The sequence below is a fragment of the Pleurodeles waltl genome, chromosome 1_1 (assembly GCF_031143425.1).
Source record: "Pleurodeles waltl isolate 20211129_DDA chromosome 1_1, aPleWal1.hap1.20221129, whole genome shotgun sequence".
NCBI lineage: Eukaryota > Metazoa > Chordata > Amphibia > Caudata > Salamandridae > Pleurodeles > Pleurodeles waltl.
This window is the reverse complement of record NC_090436.1, coordinates 859,393,430-859,413,358: the sequence shown is the minus strand read 5'-3', so window position 1 is coordinate 859,413,358 and position 19,929 is coordinate 859,393,430. Positions and strand designations below refer to the sequence as shown.

Sequence of the window (19,929 nt, the reverse complement as noted above, 5' to 3'; positions counted from 1 at the left end):
GCACTGGAGGTCGGATCCTTCAGGTCCTGGGGGCTGCGGGTGCAGTGTCTTTACCAGGCGTCTGGTTCTTAGAAGCAGGCAGTCACGGTCAGGGGGAGCCTCTGGATTCCCTCTGCAGGCGTCGCTGTGGGGGCTCGGGAGGGGGGTCAACTCTGGCTACTCATAGGGTCGCAGTCGCCGGGGAGTCCTCCCTGTAGTGTTGTTTCTCCGCAGGTCGAGCCGGGGGCGTTGTGGAAAGTCTCACGCTTCCGGCGGGAAACGTGCAGTCCTTTAAAAGTTGCTTCTTTGTTGCAAAGTTGTTTCTTCTTTGGAGCAGAGCTGCTGTCCTCGGGAGTTCTTGGTCCTTTTAGATGCAGGGTAGTCCTCTGAGGCTTCAGAGGTCGCTGGACCCTGGGGAGCGCGTCGCTGTTGTAGTTTTTCTTGAAGTGGGGAGACAGGCCGGTAGGGCTGGGGCCAAAGCAGTTGGTGTCTCCGTCTTCTCTGCAGGGCTTTCAGGTCAGCAGTCCTCCTTCGTCTTCAGGTTGCAGGAATCTAGTTTCCTAGGTTCTGGGGAGCCCCTAAATACTGAATTTAGGGGTGTGTTTAGGTCTGTGACGACCTTTTCTGATAACAGCCCTGTTTGAATCTAACCACTGATTGTGACAGAGAACTTTGGACTCTAGGTTTAATATGGCGGTCCCTTTCTTTAAGGGATACTTATAGTTTTCACTCAGCCTACCAAATGGTCTCCGCAAAAGCCACTTAATTTATTTTCATTTGATCCCACCCATACAGACCTCCTTTTACTCATTGTGGAGGATGTCTGCGTAATTTAGAAATTATGGAAAATTCTAAATCTGGTGGAGGAATCTTTAGGTTGAGTCAGATACTATTATTTGTGTTTTACAGGCTTAATCATTTAGTAACTGTACCAACGTCTGGGTGTTTTCTTCTCTTTAGAGCTGGGGTAAACACATCTTTAGCAGTCTTACCAACCTCGTTTTCCAAAGAATTCATAATACAAAATAGATACATATGGGGCATTCGGTCGGCTCTCTTACATTAGATTACTCAAGTGCCATTTACACTTTTCTTCTGCCCACTACAACACATAACATCGAACAATGGGCCAGCCCACTTCATTCACTGGCTGTCTTGCACGGCTAGTGGCAATTCTGACTGATCAATGATCACCGCTGGCCAAAAAGGAAAGCAATTCACTGCCAGTGCGCCTGTATTTTTATTTTGTTTTCAAATGTTTTATTACACAGGTTTGCAAAAAATAAATAAAATATACTTGCCAATGACAGCTTGTTTTGACCTGTATTTTCTTTCGAAAAAGATACTTAGAAATAACACAGAATCTAATGAGTATGCATAAACATACAACTGACGTTCTTCTGTACTTAGGATGGTGCTTTTTTTAAGTAGGGCAAAGTAGACATTGATTGCGAAATTCCAGTTTGTGGTCTCATACTGTTATCCTTAATTAGTTTAAAGTTTTTGCAAATGTTTTAATACTTTAGGAATTTTAAGCCAATTGCTCTGTAGCCTTCTTAGGTGTTTTCTAAAAGTCGATATAAAATTATTATTTTCTGGGGAAACATGCAGATGCCGTCAGTCTTACTACAAATAAAGATACAAACCTTCATCCCTGCTTCTTTGTTACTTTATGCTCAAGCAGAGTAGCAAATACGCGGATAAAATTTTCGTTAAGAAAAATGTACTTTACGCTCAAGCAGAGTAACAGATACGCGGAATACATTTTCGTTAAGAAAAATGTCAAAACTTTATTTCATTCATAGAATAGTGCACACACTGATATTCACATCTCGTTTGTGCATTAGAAATACATTTAACTAGCTTCACATTTCCGATCTTTAAAAACTAAATCACCATTCGCTGATTTTTTTTAAATAAGGCATTGTAGGTAATCAAAAAATTAAGAAAGCTAAGTTTTTTAGTTTTTTTTAAACAGTACAGCTATTTTTGTGCACCCTTTCAACACGTGCTGCTGTGCAAGGTTCAAGCCCTCAATTCAGTTTAGATAACTGAAGTGATCTCAGGTCAAGGACAGAAAAGTAACTGTCCAAATAAAATGGTTTGGTGCACAGACTTGCGGTATCCAGAATTTTTTTTTTGTAGTTTCCACTACCAAGTGACCATTTAAACGCTGCACACTCTCTCATAAATAATGGAGCATCTAAGAACATTATTTTGGGACAGCCCCTAAGATTTCAATTTGCAAAACCGTTGGCCGATCGGGCCTCCACACTGCAAACCACTATGCCCCCGCCGGGTCTTAATGAGCCATGTTAAGACAACTTATAAACGGCACGGTTGTTTTTTTTTTTTTGCTTCTTTTGCCTACCCTCAGTTAGGCCCAAACATAGATAGGTGTGTGTTGTTTCACTGAACTCTAAGTTTCAAGTTGTGGGATACGTCCTGCCTTCCATGCAGCAGGAGCATTCAGGCTGGAGCAAGTATGCTCAATTTATTTAAAGATAAATCAGAGGGTTCCATGAACAAGTAGCGTTAGGGCAGTTTTACACAATCAATTGTTTTGTGGAAAATGCAATTTTGTACAAAGCTCCCGGTCCCACGCACAATATTGCTTTTGACCTAAAAGCCACAATGCAAATCTAGTGGTAACAGAAGCTGTGCTATACTTATCTCTTCTTGTGTAGGTCTTTATTTTCTGCCTCTTATGAAAGCAGTTGCTGTTGTGTCGCTCAGACCCCTCTTATGTCGTACACGGCCATGGGATTGCGTATTGCAATTCTCAACTTAAAAACACACATCATTGTAAGTGAGACATGGCCAAAAATGTGTGGTCTCCTTGTACTCACAACTCGTGACTAATTGGACAATAACTCAAGATATTCAGATCCGCAAAATTTGTGCCAAAGGTCCATAATGAATTATTTCCGTTATGTATCTACTGAAAACAATGATTTTGGGTACGATAAGTCAAGCAGATGTCCAACATAAAAGAAGATATTCTCTGTAATTGAAATAAATTAACGTACACTCTGGCTGTTCCCATTACAGAGACCAAGCCTCAATCGACATAACGGTGGGACTCTTCTTTAAGGAAAGTTATTCTAACAAGTGTACGTAGAGTCCACACCTTTACACCCACCACATATTAAGACTCACATCCAGAATACAAATGACAACACATGTTTCTTTAACTTTGCATTGGGAAGTCGTGTGACGTGCAAGGAAAGGGGTTTTTGCTAGGTAACAATTTATTCAGCACAGAATGACTAACTCATTTTGTAACTTTTGGGGGAATTTTACTCATTTTGGGAGCAAATGATGTAATTATACCGATGTCACGGACATTTATGAAGATAATAATGAGAACAAAAGGCTGCTGACCAATTAGCAAGATGTCCAGAAGTCTATGCCGTTTAGGGCTTTCTAATAGTTCAATGAGAGTGCTAGTTGTTAACTTGTAGTGAGTTAGTTTTATCAGAGCCAAATACAACCAAAGCCTTTGGATGAGGCACTGTCATCTGAAGCTGCAAGAGGGTAATATCTTTAACAAACCACAAATCTAGTATTCTACAGGCAACAAAAACTAATATTGTTGTCTCTAGTGGTTGATTTCTTTAACTTATTTGCTCTACTCTACCTTTACCGGTTGCAGCCCAAGGAAAACTATTAAGTTTTCTTCTAGAAATAATTCTGTTTCATTGTTAATTTCTATAAAGTTTATTATTTTCCAAAAAATGCCTCTAAGAGTTGCCATCACCTTGCAGAATTCCGTGAACCACACTAAGCGGTCATGTGACTACCTAGTCCTAACTTACTGAGTTTTGTGCAACTCATGAAGGAAAGGTGATGTGTATTCACTAGGCTTGAAGTAGTTCTGTTTGAAGAACCTGGGTTAGTGGTGCAATACTTATCCCTACAAATAAAGCAATTTCACATGTACTAAGGCAGAGGAAGTCTAAAAAAATAATTTTAGGAAACTACAATAGTTAACCTTCAAGAAATTGTGCATATAATCAGCACAGAGCGTTTGTTGCATTGCTGGAGTATGGAATTTGTAAGGAATTTGCTGTATGAACGATTCTCAGAAAAAGATTCGCCTGTTTTGGTGATCTATGGATGTGTGCTCCCAAGTTCAAACCCCACTCACATCCCCACCCTCATGCAACACTGGAACATGTTTGGCAATTATTGGGATCCTAGCTAAGAATACACATGTTGCAGAGGAGGACAAACAATTTTGGCACAAACTGAACTCTCATTTTGGTTTCTATAGTGTTAGTTGTACAGCTCCCTTCAACAGGTAGCACAACTTAAAGCGTGCAAAGGCACACTGGCCATTTCTGTAGTTTCTTAATTGTCCTCTCTCATGGAGCACAGCCTACATGAGAGCACCTGTTTCAGTATAGATAGTGGAAGCAAAACATTTTTACACTATCTTTAGTGACGGGGTTCTCACATTCCGTGTAAAAACACTTGCCAAAATAACCTATGTACATGGACAATTATTGTCATTCCTTTTAGAGTTCTAACAGACGATGGTCAACAAAGGAGCTAAAAGTCCCCTGCATTATTTAGCTCAGCACCCCACGATGCTGCTTAAATCAATTATGTTTTTTAATTTAGGCTACCAGAAAAACCTCCCCTTCCAGTTCAAATTGCAGATTCAACTATCGATATTTCACCACTCGTAGGAGAACCTGTATTAGGCACACAGTACGATTTAAGCTAGACTCAAGATAAAGTGCTGGATGCCCTGGTGAAGAGGTTATGGAGTTGTAAGGAGACGGTTCCATATGAGAAAGCCAACGAAAGTGTGCAGAGGGCTATCAGGGATGACCGAATGTGCTCCGTACTGGCATTAGTTCAGCTATCAAAAAAGTTCATTAACTTGTAGAAATACCTCTGTTCTTAGGCAATCATTCACTATAACTTGCTGTTCATTAAAAAACAGAAATCCTGGTACTACTGATATTCTCAGCTTGAGCAGGAATTTAAGTCTTCAGATTTTGTCGAGAAACACAACAATCATATTGTATTCAATTTCTTCTTTTTACAGATGATTGGAGCTCTTAAGTTCATATATATACATAGATTTTTTTTTTACATGATGTCCTTGCTACTTCAGTCTTTCTCTGTCTTCATTTTCTCTGTCCCGCACTTGCTCATTTATGGCATTTTCGTTCTCGATTGGTCCTGAGAAGAAGGAAAAAAATAGGGAAGAAACAGATTTCTTTAAGCTCATATAAGAAGTGTTCGATCCGACATGCTGATAAAATTGAATCCATGCATGAGATATGAAAGGAGTTGAAAAAAATAAGATACGCCCCCTTTTGTTGCGCACCTTTTTAAAAATTGTATTCAAATAATAATAACAAGAAACTTATAATACACCGCAATTAAAAACAGTAAGAACAAATGTTAAAGACAGTATGCAATGTACCCTTTACCTGGAGTCCCTGACTTAGACAACAACATAACTAAGGACAAGTGAGTTGAAACATCAAAAACAGTGTTTTGCACCATTGGTGTATTTATAAAGAATACTCTGTAAAACGTGTGTCAACACTTGTAGTCCATTTGGCATATATGCAGTTCGACTGCCCACCCCTCTGTTTAAGTTTAATGGCATTGCTTCTGGTTCCAGTTTTGTACTGATTGCAGATAAGACTCCGTGAGCATGCATTATTTGTTTATAATGTGTGAAATCTCAATCATATTAACATGAAATTACCACTAGCATCTGTATTAACCATAAAAGATGCAAAAAAACCTAAATTAACAGACGCAGTATCCTTGTGATAACCATGTTTTGTTCAAATTCCCAAATTAAACCCAAATTCACTAGACTAAACCAAAATATGGTTGTAAGTGACAACATATGGATATATTGTGACATATACCATCCTAAAGATGGCTTGAAACCTAGAATAATCAGGATACAGTGCAGGACACGGTAACCCAAAATTCAAGCATACAACTGGTTTCCAAAGAAAGGCCAATAAACAGGATTTTCTCAAATATTAACAATAGTACCAAAGCAATTTCTAGTGAACGGTCTCTAAAGGAAAGGTTCGGACACATGTGCGGAGTCCCAGAAGGGGATTTCCAGTAATATCTGGCAAGTCTAAAGTACTTACTTAATGGCTAATGTTATTAATGTGTTGCCTTTTCAGCACTTTTAATCAACACTGACAATAATATCAATACATAGACACTGAGTTGAAAGGGATAAATAACGTGGAACAAATTGCAAAGAACACACAATGCACCATATAGGAATATTACATTTTTCAGACTGAGAAGCAAAATAGAGGAATATTGGGGACGTGAGAAAAGGGAACACAGAAAATGGTTAAAGGGATTTGCCTTAGGGTCACCCAAAATCATCTCCTGATGTTAGGATCAGACTTCACATCCAGAAGGCCTCTTCCCTCAAGGAGAAACGTGAATACTTTCTTGGCCTTCTGCAACTGTTTACATTTGCACCTATAACCAGAAAATTCCCCTTTACTGATACATTTCCTAAAGCACTCCGCTCTCCACAGCCCCCCTTGCTGTTTTTTAGTTTGTTTAAATCAAGCAGTTTTAGGAGTTTAGAGGGACTTGCATTTCAATGGGTCCTTGCAGGGGCACTCTAGTAAGAGTCCTCTCTGTCCTCTCCAGGTGCTATGTATTCTTGTAAAGCAAAACCATGTCCTGTGACAGCACTGGTACCAACCTGTCTGAGGATTCTGGTGCATGATGTGGTATGGCAGTGTGGCCCCTACTGTAGAATACACTCGCAAAAACGGTCTTCAGTCTAGTCAGGCTCATTTAAACAACCTCAAACCAAACCCTGGTTAGATGTGGTTTCGAGCAGCAAGGCTTACTTGAAAGAACTTAGTGTAAAGCATTTAACAGCACCAAAACAACAAAATAAGAAAGCCACACAACACAAAACAGGACATCAATTTATAAAAATAGAGTATATTTTATGAATGTTTAGAGTCCAAGATGAGCAAAGTCCACTGGAGGGTTGTGGAGATATCGATTTGAAGAGATTTACCAACTTTTATTCAACCATAACAAGCACTGATCAATTTAAAGCTTGCAATCTTTTGAAATTTGTAACAGTTGAGTTCAGCAACTCTGGCCCATGTTGGTTAATTCCCACAGGCTGAAGGTTAAGAGTGCGAATAAGCAAACTTTGGACAGTTACCTGACCGTAGGTGATGTGGGGCGACTTGGGCCACAGAGGTCAGGGTCCCCAGAAGTCCCCTTTAAGAAATTAGAAGACCAGCTGTGACCAGGGTACCAGTTTCCAAACAAAGGGTCACAGCAAAATCCTTTAGTGGAAGCTAGTGTCCCTCTTGGCCGAACAATGTGGACTGACAACTCTCCTGGGTCATGCTCACTCAGGTGCAACTTTTGGCTGTTGAGGATCATTCTCTTGTGATGCCCAGTGGCAGCCAGCGGCAAATCTTAAGTGGCTACCAACATGCTGGTTTGGGCTTCTTCAGCTTTAATATTCCTGATACTGTTCCATGGTGCCAGCCAAATGAGCCTTGGAGTCACTGCTTTGGACTAGGACTGGGGCATGACTTTTCCCGGACCCAGGAGCAACAGGCACAGTCCTAACTCGCCAGTCCAAGCTGCAGCAGACAGTGCAGTCTCTCTCTTTGTGTGGTCTAAGGGGCAGCAGAGCAGTCCTTCAGCCCTTGTTCCACTTCCAATGTGATCTGAAGTTCAGAGTGCCAAGGGCGCCATATTTATTCAGCGAAAGTGCCCTAAGGGGACAATGTGGACACTAGCCAGTTCCAGCGATGTGTGGCAACTGCCTATTGCAGAGTGCTCCATTCTAGACACCCTCAAGCTGCCTGAACCTTTCCTTGACTGTGAGGAGCTTGGCAGCTCTCTCCAGATGTGTGGCTACTGGAGGACCACATGCACATGGGAAAAGCAGTTTGGGTACTGGTATTCCCTCTCTGTCCCTTTCTACAGCCTGTCTACCTGAACAAAGGGCAACCTCTTGGGAGTGTTATTGTCAATTGCCCATCATAGCCGGCTTCGCTTTTGAAACTTGCCCTTTGAACTGCTATTGTTTCTAAGCCTGGGAGTCATTCACACAACTCCCCAGGCAGGCAGAAAGCTGTCTTTTTACCGGTGCCCAAGTGAAATTACTCAACCAGATGGATCACAGAGTGGCAACGTCCTAAAAATTGCATTACTTTATGAGTGACATTTATTTCGACTTGGGCAGCATGTCAGTTTTAACTCTATGATTAATTTGATACCCAGTTAGGTAGTTCCATTTAAAAGTAAGCCAAACTGAGGTGTTAGCCTGCACCCCTATGTTACCCAATGGGGCTACACATTTTTCCACAGCAGAACGAGGACTAAGAGTTTTGCTGCTCAGATACATCTAAACATATATGTCCCACTTATTAATATACAGAAACCTGCCTTAGGGCTCGATATATGTGTAAATCTCAACTCATTCGGAGAAGTGGGGACTCTGCTATTAGTTTTAATGACAAAATCAAACTGGCAGTATGAAAATTGCCCTTCCAGTCTCCAGTGCCAGGTTGGAGGAAATTTTATACCTTGTCACACACAGGGTGGCACAACCAGTGCTGCAGCCCTTCGTGGACGCTCTGCCTTCCATGCTCTAGGTATCCTGGGTACCACTTACTAGGGACCTAAAAGTAAGTCAATACCTGCCAACTGGGGATAGCTGCAAATTCACATATACTTTGCAATGGGTTAGCACACTGGCAGTGAGGTCTGGCTAGCATGCCTCAGTACACTCTCAAAGTCCCAAAACCAGTAGCTAGTAGTCCAAATGGGGGGCAAAAAGTGTGTGTGTCTGTGTGTGTGTTAGGGGTGGGAGGCTAAGAACCTCTGCAACGGCCTGCAAGAAGCAGCACACTGTGAATATTCAGTATGCCTTCTCTGAAGGCCTTGATCTGTTGAGGGACTGACACTGGCCCAGGAAATTAATGCAATGAACTAGGGATCGGCGGTTTTGCGGCGAGTGACCTCGATGGGGTATAACTGACGTTTTGACACCTACTTGCCTTCTCCTGGAATCAGAGCAGTCTGATGAAGTTGAATCATGCTTCTCTTTTTTATGCTTGCAGTCAGACTTGGACTTCAGCATACTAGAAGACTTTAAGCAGGAAGTGGAGCAGTCACAGGAGTGATCCCAGGAAGGGTACTCACCCGCAACGGGAACTGTACAACTGCTGCTTGCTCTTTGTGACATACAACTTTGCCTCCCAGTTTCAGGTTGCCTTTGAATGCAGAAGGGCACATGTCACATGACTGAGTCGTGTCCTGAGCCCAGGCACCAACGGACTTTGGACTTGGACCTCGGCCTACTGGAAGACTAAGCGGGAAGTGGAGCAGTAGCAGGAACGATCCCAGGACCAGGACCCAGCCTGCAACTTTGCACAGGCATGGGATCTGCACAACTTCTGCTTGCTCTGTGTGACATACAACTATGCCTCCCAGCTACAGATGCAGTAGGGCACGTCACATGACTGAGTTATGCCCTGAGCCCAGGCACCAAATGTATACATCATGCAGATCCGTGTCCGACATCCACTTACTGCACAGCTTGAATCTAGTTTTTGGTGAGGACATCATTTCCTTGCACACTGTGGAAAAGTCGAATTGTTGGAAAAGTGTTTAAGTTGGGAGTGCAGCTCGAGATCCACGTCGGAAGGGGCTGAAAGGAATGGACGTTGGTGCACTTATAGAAGGCTCCTCTTCATCACTTCTGTGGTGGTATGGAGCCGACGCAGAGCTGCACAACGCCATCTAGTGGCATGCAGAAGCACTGATACAAAATCTCCAGGCCCAGTCTGGTGCTCGTGGGAAATTCTAAAATGAAGAAGTGGCTAATAGTATCTCTCAGAATGCTGCAATGTTCGTTTTTTGTCACTGGTGGGTCCTTGTGAGTTGATCCGTTTTTAATGCAGCAGAGCAGGAGGATGCTCCTTCCCCTACTTCTCAGCCAAAGCCCGGAACAGCCTCCCCTACACCCCAGGACCTCCCCAACTTTACAAGAGTTCCACAGGAAGCTGGAAATCTGGCTCTTTGACTGAGACCCTGCCTGTGCTGGTATAACCTTACTGTTGACAAGTCACACTCTACAAGCCAACTGACTGATTGAGCCTCAACATAGGAACCGTAAGATCTGCACCCAACTTCTGCTTGAAAGCCCAGGGCACATCGAAAACCATCCTGGATCACGTCTTTTGTAGTTTAAAGCCTTGCACGCACTGCCTTCTTCTCTTTAATCAAATTCTCACTGATTACTCGTACTTCCTCAAAATCCTCAGCAGTATCAGCAGATTTAGTCTATAGCACTGGTGTCCTCTGTTGCACCACTCCGCTCCTGGCTACGAAGTAAACTATTGTGCAACATGTTGCATCATTTACTGAGGTTTGATTTTCTATTTTGAGGAGAGTTTCCTTTATTCTCTCTGATGGCCCGGGGAGGCTTGGATAGGTGAGCTTTGCATTCTGTTTTTCGTCATTTCATTTCCAGCTGGGAAATAAAATAAGTGTGCTGAATGCCTCAACGCTGAGTGCTCGTAAGACTCAGAGGCTACTCAAATGTTGCGAGTTGGTAGATTTGGTTCTTTCAATTCTCCCTGTTGCAGTACAATTTACATTCAATTTCTGTTGATCTATGCTGGAATATGGAGGGATACGTTTCTTGCCTGGGATCAATCACAAGCCTTAACTACAAGTACAGATAAATAGAGTTGCCTTCTTTGCTCTTTGGTTGTTTCAGTAACACTACATGTTTTCATTTTAAATTATTGATTTTAAATGACTTATTTTCATGTTTTCAGTATGGAAACCGGCTACTACACCCCTTTCCATTCCGATCTGCCTGCTATGATTATCACCTAATCCTGATGAGGACTTGAACATGGTTCTCTGTTTGCTTAATGTTCCTCTAGCACCATGGTGACCACTAACGCCATTATCCTCGCTGTGTGTCTGGTTGGTCCATGATGTCTATCAATCAATACATTTCTATAGAGCAGAAAACCCAGAGAAGGGCGATTAAATCTTGCCTCTGTTGCAGCTGATATGCTAATATGAGAATGTTCTAATGATTTGCGGTTACTTACTAACATTTGACATTTGTATATCAGTAATTGAAATAGCATGTAATGTGCAAAATGTGCCCACGAGGAGTGGTCGCCATCTGTGTTAATAGTACTAAAGAATGTGAAAGATTTAATATTATGTATTAATATGTTATAATTAATTATATAAACTTATGTCATGATGCTTTGTGTTCTTAACTTAGCCAAACTAGAGGCCTGGTCAGCGCTGGGCCTTGCTTGCTTAAACGTGAAGACGCGATGAGCTGCCGAAGACTGGAACAGGAGAAAAGAACCTTGAACTGTACAAAGTCCAGTGACGAGCTCTGCTAGAAAAATCTGCAAACTCACCAGCGGACAGGAGACAATCAGAACAAATTGATACAATTATGTGTAGAGTAGGCGAAATGTACTTTCCAAGGACTTGAACAATGGATCTACTAAGAGCTGGGGGCAACAATTTTGTTACCTGAAGAGCCGGATGATGTTCTCATCGACAGAAGGACCAAGCATGTTAATGGAACTTGATTCTCAAAATAACATAGACAAGTGGTAAACAAAAACTATAGGTTAGAGTCATAACCCCTGATAAGGTTGACCGATTGGCATATTGTGGGACAGACTGAGAGACCCTAATAAAAAGTCATGACATGAGAAGAGAAATCAGAACGGAGAGGTGAAAGTTGATGACGTCAGGAGACGCTGTCCGAAGCGCTGAAATTTGGGCTTGCTCCCTGTGAGCCCAAGCCTAGCTGATGACTGATATAATTCAACTGACTAACATGTGCTTTTCCTTCTAGGTACCAACTGCGCTGTTTTGAAATGCTTTTCTCTTTTAGTTAGATTTTTCAAAAAAATGTGTTTGGCTAAATTGTTTTCGCATGAAGACCCACATGCTGATGCTAATCTGAGATAGGTTGGCTGACAAGGGTGACTAATGGTGACTTTGACTTAGACTGACTGACTCATATTGCTGAATTATTCAATTCTCATGAATTGCTACGCTTAGCTTAATGTTGTTTGCATATTAATAAAATCTTGAGAATTCATTGCTCATGTTGCTAATAAAGTTTGGTATTCATGGATTTGTTGAATAAAGGTTTTTGATTAGAGTTGTAATTAATAGGGAATAAAACGGACTAACCTTCTTATGAGTGATGGTATTCTTTTCTTATTAGACTAGTTTTTGGTACTATATATTGATTAGAATTATTAGTGTGGATATTTCTTATTGTCACCACTTGGCTAGGATACCCTATGCGATCCAAAAGATTAATCAACCTATACCCGTCCCCTTGTAAGTTTACTTACTAAGGACAAGGAGCACTAGCACCTCCAACAGAAAGGGAAAATTACCAGAAAAAAGAGAAACCCCGTTTGGTATGCCCAAGAATATCTGGTCCTAGTTCACATCCTGCAGTGTAACCTTTCCTATTTTCTCTGCTCTGCCCTCCTCCAACACCCACAGATGTCTGTACTAACAGTTTCTGCTTGCTCTCTATTACTTGTCGTCTTTTATAAGGGACTGTACTGGAGTATGTGGGAAATCCTTTCAATTGATTAAATGTCTGAGAAACTTATTTTTCTCAAAACTAATAACTTTTTACATGCTTGTCTCAAAAAAGCGGCTTATCTTGTTACAACTACAAAGGTCATGTGGCCCTCTCTAAATCTACTATTAGAAAATAGTATGGAATAAGTTACTGGTTACCGGTAGAATTACCTACAACGCATTTAAAATGTCCGTAAATTCGGAATGAATTACAGTTGCTCAAGTCATCCCACTCATTTCATTTACCTTTCAAATTAATGTCATTTCCTGCTAGTTCCGCTTGCTTTTTTGCCTCTGGCTCAGGTTCGTTCCCTTCCTCTCCATTATAGTCCGGCAATCTGGCACCGATGTTTTCTGCCTCCTGGTCATCATTGCCCTGGTTAGTATCTGTGAAGAGAACATTCTGACATATAACCACACTTACGAGTACATGCCTTGTAATTAAGAAACAACTGTGTAAATAAAAGTTTTAAAAAATCCTCCTGCCCTGGTGGATACCGATTACACAATCCTGGAAACAAAGTCCTTGTGTACAGGGAACATACCATTATGACGCTTGCCATCACAGGCAGAAAAAAGTGTGAGACAATTTTTTCCCAGTTGCTAACTCAGACATCAGGAGGGAATGCGAACGCTTGGCATAGGGCACGAGAGAAGTGTATACCAACAGGCAGTGGTCATTTGTGACTCCTTTTCACAGAGTGGATGGGGTTCCCACAAACACCCACCCACATGGTGTTGATCTTGGGGAGCCCAGACTAACTGATGGGGCGCATGCTGATAAGAATTTACCAGTTACTAAAGGAGTGTACAGTAATGAGGCCTTTGCCTCGAGGTAGGACCCCTATCCTCAGTCATGTGCTTCCATTATAGGGCCCCATTTTCATCTGCCTATAAAGCAACCATCTGTAAATTCACCAGGCTCTGAAAACGTTACTTTTCAGCCCATAAAGGGAAACAGGCCTTCTCTGAACTTCCTCTTGCTCACTGAAAAACGTTGGGTGAGGCAGTGGTTTCGAAGAATTCATACCATGATATAATATTGCGTATTTTAATTTATTAGCTTAAACCTGATGACCTTTACAATTTCAAGATCAGGATACATTTTAGCTTTCAGGGGCACAGTTATAGTGTGCATTTCAGTGCACCTTCAATTATGTTCTCAAAGTAGAGAACAGGATAATGTAATTGTATTTATATATCGCTTACTGCCCCTGAAGAGGCATTGAAGCACTTTTTGGCATGTAGCACGCTCCTCTGGAACCCAAAAGGAATTAGTGGTGGATTAGTATAGGCAAATATGAGTACAGTGTTAGTATTAGTATGACTTAATTTGAGCAGTGAATATGTGAGTATGTGAGTATGTTAGTTGGATTGGTTAGAGTGATGGAGGGATAGTGTCAAATTATAGAAAAAATGCACTTCTCCCCGCGTGGCTGCTAACTCTGCTAGTTACCGCCTGCGCTGGGGAGATAGAATCAGTTAAATACATAGCCCTGTGGCTCAAACTTTCACTGGAATGAACACGTTCAAGAGGGATCAGAGATTCCCCTTGTAGACGCACAAGCGAAGGCGGACACACCACCTTCGGACCCCCACTGTGTACATCTTGAGGATGGGCGACACATTACCAAAGAGGCCATACAATAGTACTGACCACTTCTGTAATGCCACAGAGTCGCAAAATATGACGGGGAATGCTCGTTGTTTATGCAGGGTACAATGTGCAATAAGGGAAAAAAGAATGCATTAGTTCACATACGTCATAAGTAACAGACAGAATCAAATCTGTACTCTTGCTCACTAGAGAATTCAATTAAACTCATTAAGAGATAGAATGTCAAGAATCAGTTCCATACTCTAACTAGTCAACCTCGTAGTGGGTCCAAGACTCGAATAGGGTTCTTTTAGTGTCAACTTTGCCCCTTTACATACTTCATCTGTCTTCTTCGTCGCCTAGTATCTGCTGCTTTCTTTGTTGAGTTTAGTAATTGTAATTTATAATTATGCAGCATTTAGCAACGTTTACTAAGCATACATCTAAAAAGTGTTATTAATTAAATATAAAGTATGATGCCGCAACGTTATTGTTATGCAGTGTTTAACCAGTGAAAGAATAAGTGCAGGTGCTGAAGGCTCTGAAGCCCGTGGGTGATCCTATTAAACGTCGGCGCGCCTAATACAAAGGAAGGCTGCTTTGTCTTGAATCCAAATCAGGCCTCTTTAATCCACTATGAGACACTCCCTGCTCATTTATGTCCCACTATGTCTGTTTGTCCGTCTCTCTTCCTTCTTTCCTTTATGTTTGTTTTTCCCTCTCTTACTCTAGCTCAATGTCTGGTGAAAGTAAATAAGAGCCAGTCCGGAAAACTAAGTGCCGTAGGCCAGTGGTTCCCAACCTGTGGGCCAGGGACCCCAGGGGGTCCGCGAAGCCTCCTCAGGGGGTCCGCGACTGCTTAGAAAATGTAATAATATTAGGTTCCAACTATCAGTAATGACTCAGTGGGAGTCCCTGGATTCCAATAATGAGTCAGTGGGGGGTCACCGGGCTCCAGTATTGATTAATTGGGGGTCCACAGAAGTCAAAAGGTTGGGAACCACTGCCGTAGGCCCCACCAGTAACCACTGGCTCAAACTAAACACTGCCGTTATGGATTATCGGATTGTGCTAACTCTGGCTAAGTAAAAAAAATTACTTACCATAAGTAACGCTTTTTCAGACACTCCCATCTAACCACAGATTGCTCATCTTTACAATACACCCCAGGCACCCGACTGGACCTGGAAAGTAATCATAACAGTTCTCCAGGGCATCACAAGACGACACCATACGGCTCCATGCAAGCTTCATTCCACCCCAGAAATGACTGAGCTGAGCTACATATCATCGTCACCCCTGTGCACAAACATCAGTTTTTTGCCCAACTCTTTCTGTACCCTTGGATGAGGAGCACAAAACCAATGTCAGTACCAGAGTTCAGATCTCCAAGTAGGACCATTTTAAATGGTAAAGGGAGACTCCTTTACAGAACAGGGAGGTGTGAGGGCAGTAAGGAATCTATTACAGAGAGCATCACTGTGTAAGACTTACTAAAGGTAAGTAACTTGTTCTTCTGATTTCTATTTCTAACTGCAGATTCCTCTACTTTAGAATTGATACCAAAGCAGTATCTCCCAAGGTAGAAGGTATGAGAAATTGCCTCAGACCAAAAACTCCTGCAGGACCGAGCAGGCAAAATGTCCTTCCCACCAGATCGTCTGTGAAGGCAGCAGTGCTTCGTAAACGTGTGCACTGAAACCTAGGTCACATCTTGGCAGATGTCAAGACAGGCACTTTGCAGACCTTCCCAAAGCTGCTTTTTGACCTATGCATAGGAGATCCTATTGGAGGGGCCTATCCACCTCAGAGTCCTTTTCTGCACATCCTTTACTTTTTTCGTCTCAAAGAACCCCATAAAAGCCGATTGTCCACCTGAAGGTCCTTGGCACAACTGATGTAAACATTTGAAGCTCTTTTGGGGTCCAACCAAAAGAGCCTCATCTTTACAGGGGGTGAGGTTGGGCAAAAAGCACTGGGATTTCCCAACGTGGAAAAGAGTCACAACCTTTGGCAAGAAGGTTACCCAAGTCTTCAGTAACAGTTAGTCTGAAAAAAAGGGTGTAAGGCAGTTGCACAAATAGGGCCTGGAGTTCACTCATGCAACAAGCTGAAGTGATCGCAATGAAGAAGACAGCCTCCAAGGTCAGAAGACAACAAGCAGCTGTGCACTGGCTCGAAGGGAGTATGCACAGGAAATGTCAAGATCAAGTTAGGATCCCATTGTGGCATCACAAAGAGTTTGGGAGAGAACATATGTGTTAAACATTTAAGAAACCACATCACAACAGGTTATTTAAACAAGGACGGTTAGTCTGACAAAGGCCAAAAGCCATAAAGGGCTGACAAATAACCATTAATAGTGCCCACTACAAGGCCTTGTGGGGACACAGATGAAACAAATAATAAAACCTCAAGCAGACTGTCTTGTAAAGGTTCTATTTTGTGGACTCTACACCAGGACACAATTTTGTCCCCGCATTAATGGACTTAACAGATGGATGCTGGCATCAAGAACGACATCCACAACCTCAGGTGGTAGACTGAAGGCAGTCTGCTGCTGCTCAATCTCCCAAAATGAAGGTGTGGATTGGGTAGGTTTTGGTGCAGAACCCTGCCCAACTGATCCTCCTGGAGTAGTTACCTGATTGGTGGACAGATGCTTATGGCCAGAATTTCTGGGTACCATACTCTTCTGGCCCAATCTGGAGCTGGATGATGTGGGCATGGCTGCTACAGATTGCTTTCAGAACTCTGGGCAGGAAAGGTAAGAGCGGGAAGGTGTACAGGAGCCTTATGGTCCACCCAAGCTAGAATGCATCTCCTAGCAAGAATTTTCATGAAAACTCCAACGCACCAAGTATTTGACAGTGCATGCTCAACTGTGGCAAAAAGCTGTAGCCTGGGCTCCCCCCTCTTTCGAGAGGTGCTCAGTGCCACCTTGTGATGCAGACTCCATACGTGATCTGCCAGCTGAGCTTGTTTGCACTTGTGTTGAAAGATCTCACCAGGTGATTGACCATCAGGGGTATGTCCCGGTGCTCCAGCAAACTCCAGAGCCTCTTGGCATGGGACCTAAGATCCCACTCCAACCTGTTTACTACAGTATCACATGGCAGTGATTTTGTCTGTGAGATCCTGTACCAGCTCCTCTTGATGGACGGCAGGAAGGCTTTCAGCACCAGGTAAATAATCCACATCTCGAAAAGAGCCCAGGTTTCTGCCTGAGACCAGAAATCTCTCATCTTTACCTCCCCCAGATAACCTTCCCAACCCAGAAGTGATGCATCCATCACCACCGTCGATTCTGGGTGGGAAAGGAAGAGGGGTCTGCTGCTGGTACAACTGCCATCAAGCAGCCATCAATGTAACTGTGTGCAGTCACCTCCAAAACCTGAATGGCATCTGAAAGGTTACCTTGGTGCTAGGCCCACTGGAACTTCAGATTCCACTGTAGAGCGCACATATGCTAACTGGCTTAGTTGAAAAGCAGGATGCAAGGCCAAGAAGCCTCAGAGCTACTCTCACCAAGATCCAGGTTAGAGGCTGAAACATCGGGATCATAGCCCAAATTTCCTAGAATTGTTGGAAAATGAGGGAAGGCCTTGAATTGCACTGTGTCCAAGCAGGTTGCTACAAAATGAAGCCTCTGCAAAGGAATCAGCTGTGATTGCAGCTCGTTGTCAGTGACCCCTAACAATGTCAGGAGGTTCGCCACTGCATATGTCGTTGTTTGAGTGACTGCGGGGTGCCTACCTTCCAACAGCCAGTTGCTGAGGTAGGAGAAACCAGGTACCCTCAACCTCTGTTTATGGGCGGCGACTTCTGCCATCACTTTTGTGAACAACTAACAGACACTGGTGAAGCTGAAGGGAAGAAGGGCAAACAGAAAATGCTTCTAGCCTACCCTGACCTGCAGGAAAGGTCTATGGGGCTGCAGGAGGAGTATATGAATATATGGGTCCTGCCGGTCCATGGCCACATCCATGTGCCCAGATCAGGGCCAGACAGTTCTTGGGTCAGTGTAAGCATTTTGAATGTGTTCTTCTGTAGAAAGGCCTTCAGAGTCGGAAGATCTAAGATGGCCAAAGTTCTCCATCCTTCTTTAGCATAAGGAAATACTGAGAGTAACAACCTGTCCCAATTTCCACATCCGGAATCCTCTTAATGGCTCCTCTGGTGAGTAAACCTTGCACATGTTCTACTCTGAGAACCTGACTGGTGTGGGAGGGAGGAGTTGTAGGGTGGAAACAGTACGGCATAACTATACTGAACGATCTGGAAGACCCATCTGCTGGATGTAAAGGGTCGCCACCATGAGAGAATGTACTAGATTCTGCCTTCCGAAGGCTGGCTATACAGGTTTGTTGGCTGTTGCTGCAGGAATGATACTTGGATGACTGATGGCTTGGAGGACCTGCACACTGCCTGTCAGATCCACGTCCTTGGCCATGAAAGAACTATTGTTACCTATATGCCAACCACCTGGAGTAGCCTCAGAACTTCCTGAACTGATAAGAAAACGGTCTGGCCGGGGGTGGAAGACCATGAGAGTGTGCTGTGACTCACCTCTTCTCAAAGCGGCCTACTGCACAATCTGCCTTTTTCGCCGAATAGAGACATGCCATCGAAAGGCATATCCATAAGGGAAACCTTTATTACTCCTAAGAAACTTGTGGATTGCATCCACATATGGCAGCAGAACATAACTTTGCTGCCAACCACTCATCCTAAATAGTAGTATGAAGGCCAGCACAAATCACTTATTTGGCCACATCCTGACCATCTTGAATGGTATGAGCGAAGGAGGCCCTAAGTTCTGCTAAGACTGCCAACAGGATCATGCTGGTCATGTCCCAGAGGGCATTTGTATATCAGACCATTAAAAAAAAACACACTGACTGACTTATATGTTAGTCTAGTCGAGGAGAACATTTGTTTTCCGTGGTCCTCAATCCTCCTCCACTCCCTTATCTAGGACAGCTGTATAAAAATTAATTGGTGTTCATCATGCTGGTGGAAGTCTTGCTCACCAGGCTCTCTGGAGTGGGGGTCCTATGGAAGGAAATCGGGGCCATCAGGAGCCGGCTCATGGTATCTGGCCTCATGTCTATTCACTGGCAGGCATGAACCGAGCTTGGACCAAGTGCCTATTGAGGTGTCAGTTAGGTCTTCACTGAACAGGAGCAAGCTGGCCCAAGCTGCAAAACATCATTAAGAACATTAATCTTGACTTTAGCTGAAAGCAGCTGTGGGTCTAGGACCTCAGTTGCTTGTTGAATTACCACAGCAATGAAAGCATTTTCTTCCATTGGGGCCCAAAAGGTGAATTTATACCCTGTATCAAGGCAAGTATCAAGCCCACTGGCCTCCTGTAAATCCATGCAAAGACTCCTCATCATCATAATGAAGGGAAGGGGTAAATTATCTACATCCCCACCAGAATAGAGTAGTGGCAAGTTCTGGTCAAAGTAAGAGCCAAAATGACACTAGAACCTCTGAGAGGGCGTCTACGGTAGTGGTAGCATGGGCTCAGACTCTGACTGAATGAGGACTGACTGTGCTGTAATGTGTTTGGAGGGCAGTCTTGGTTGGAGCTCAGGCTGATGGCTTGGACATCAACGTCAGTACTGGACTCTCCTCAGATGTTGATGAAAGAAGGACTGATGTGGGTCCTGGAGTCGAGGTGGAAG

At 43.1% G+C, this 19,929-nt stretch overlaps 1 protein-coding gene across 5 annotated transcripts in view; it reads right to left on the bottom strand.

Annotated features, from left to right (window-relative positions):
* Window positions 1-1,743: 1,743 nt before the first annotated feature.
* GOLM1 (golgi membrane protein 1) overlaps window positions 1,744-19,929 on the bottom strand; it is a 271,355-nt gene continuing 253,169 nt past the window's right edge. For all 5 annotated transcript variants that reach the window (XM_069229402.1, XM_069229426.1, XM_069229418.1 and 2 more), the window contains 2 exons: window positions 12,886-13,026; window positions 1,744-5,175 (listed from right to left, as the gene is read on the bottom strand). In XM_069229402.1, coding sequence (XP_069085503.1) covers window positions 5,099-5,175; window positions 12,886-13,026 — 218 coding nt within the window. In that variant the 3' untranslated portion in view covers window positions 1,744-5,098. The remainder of the gene's footprint in view (window positions 5,176-12,885; window positions 13,027-19,929) is intronic.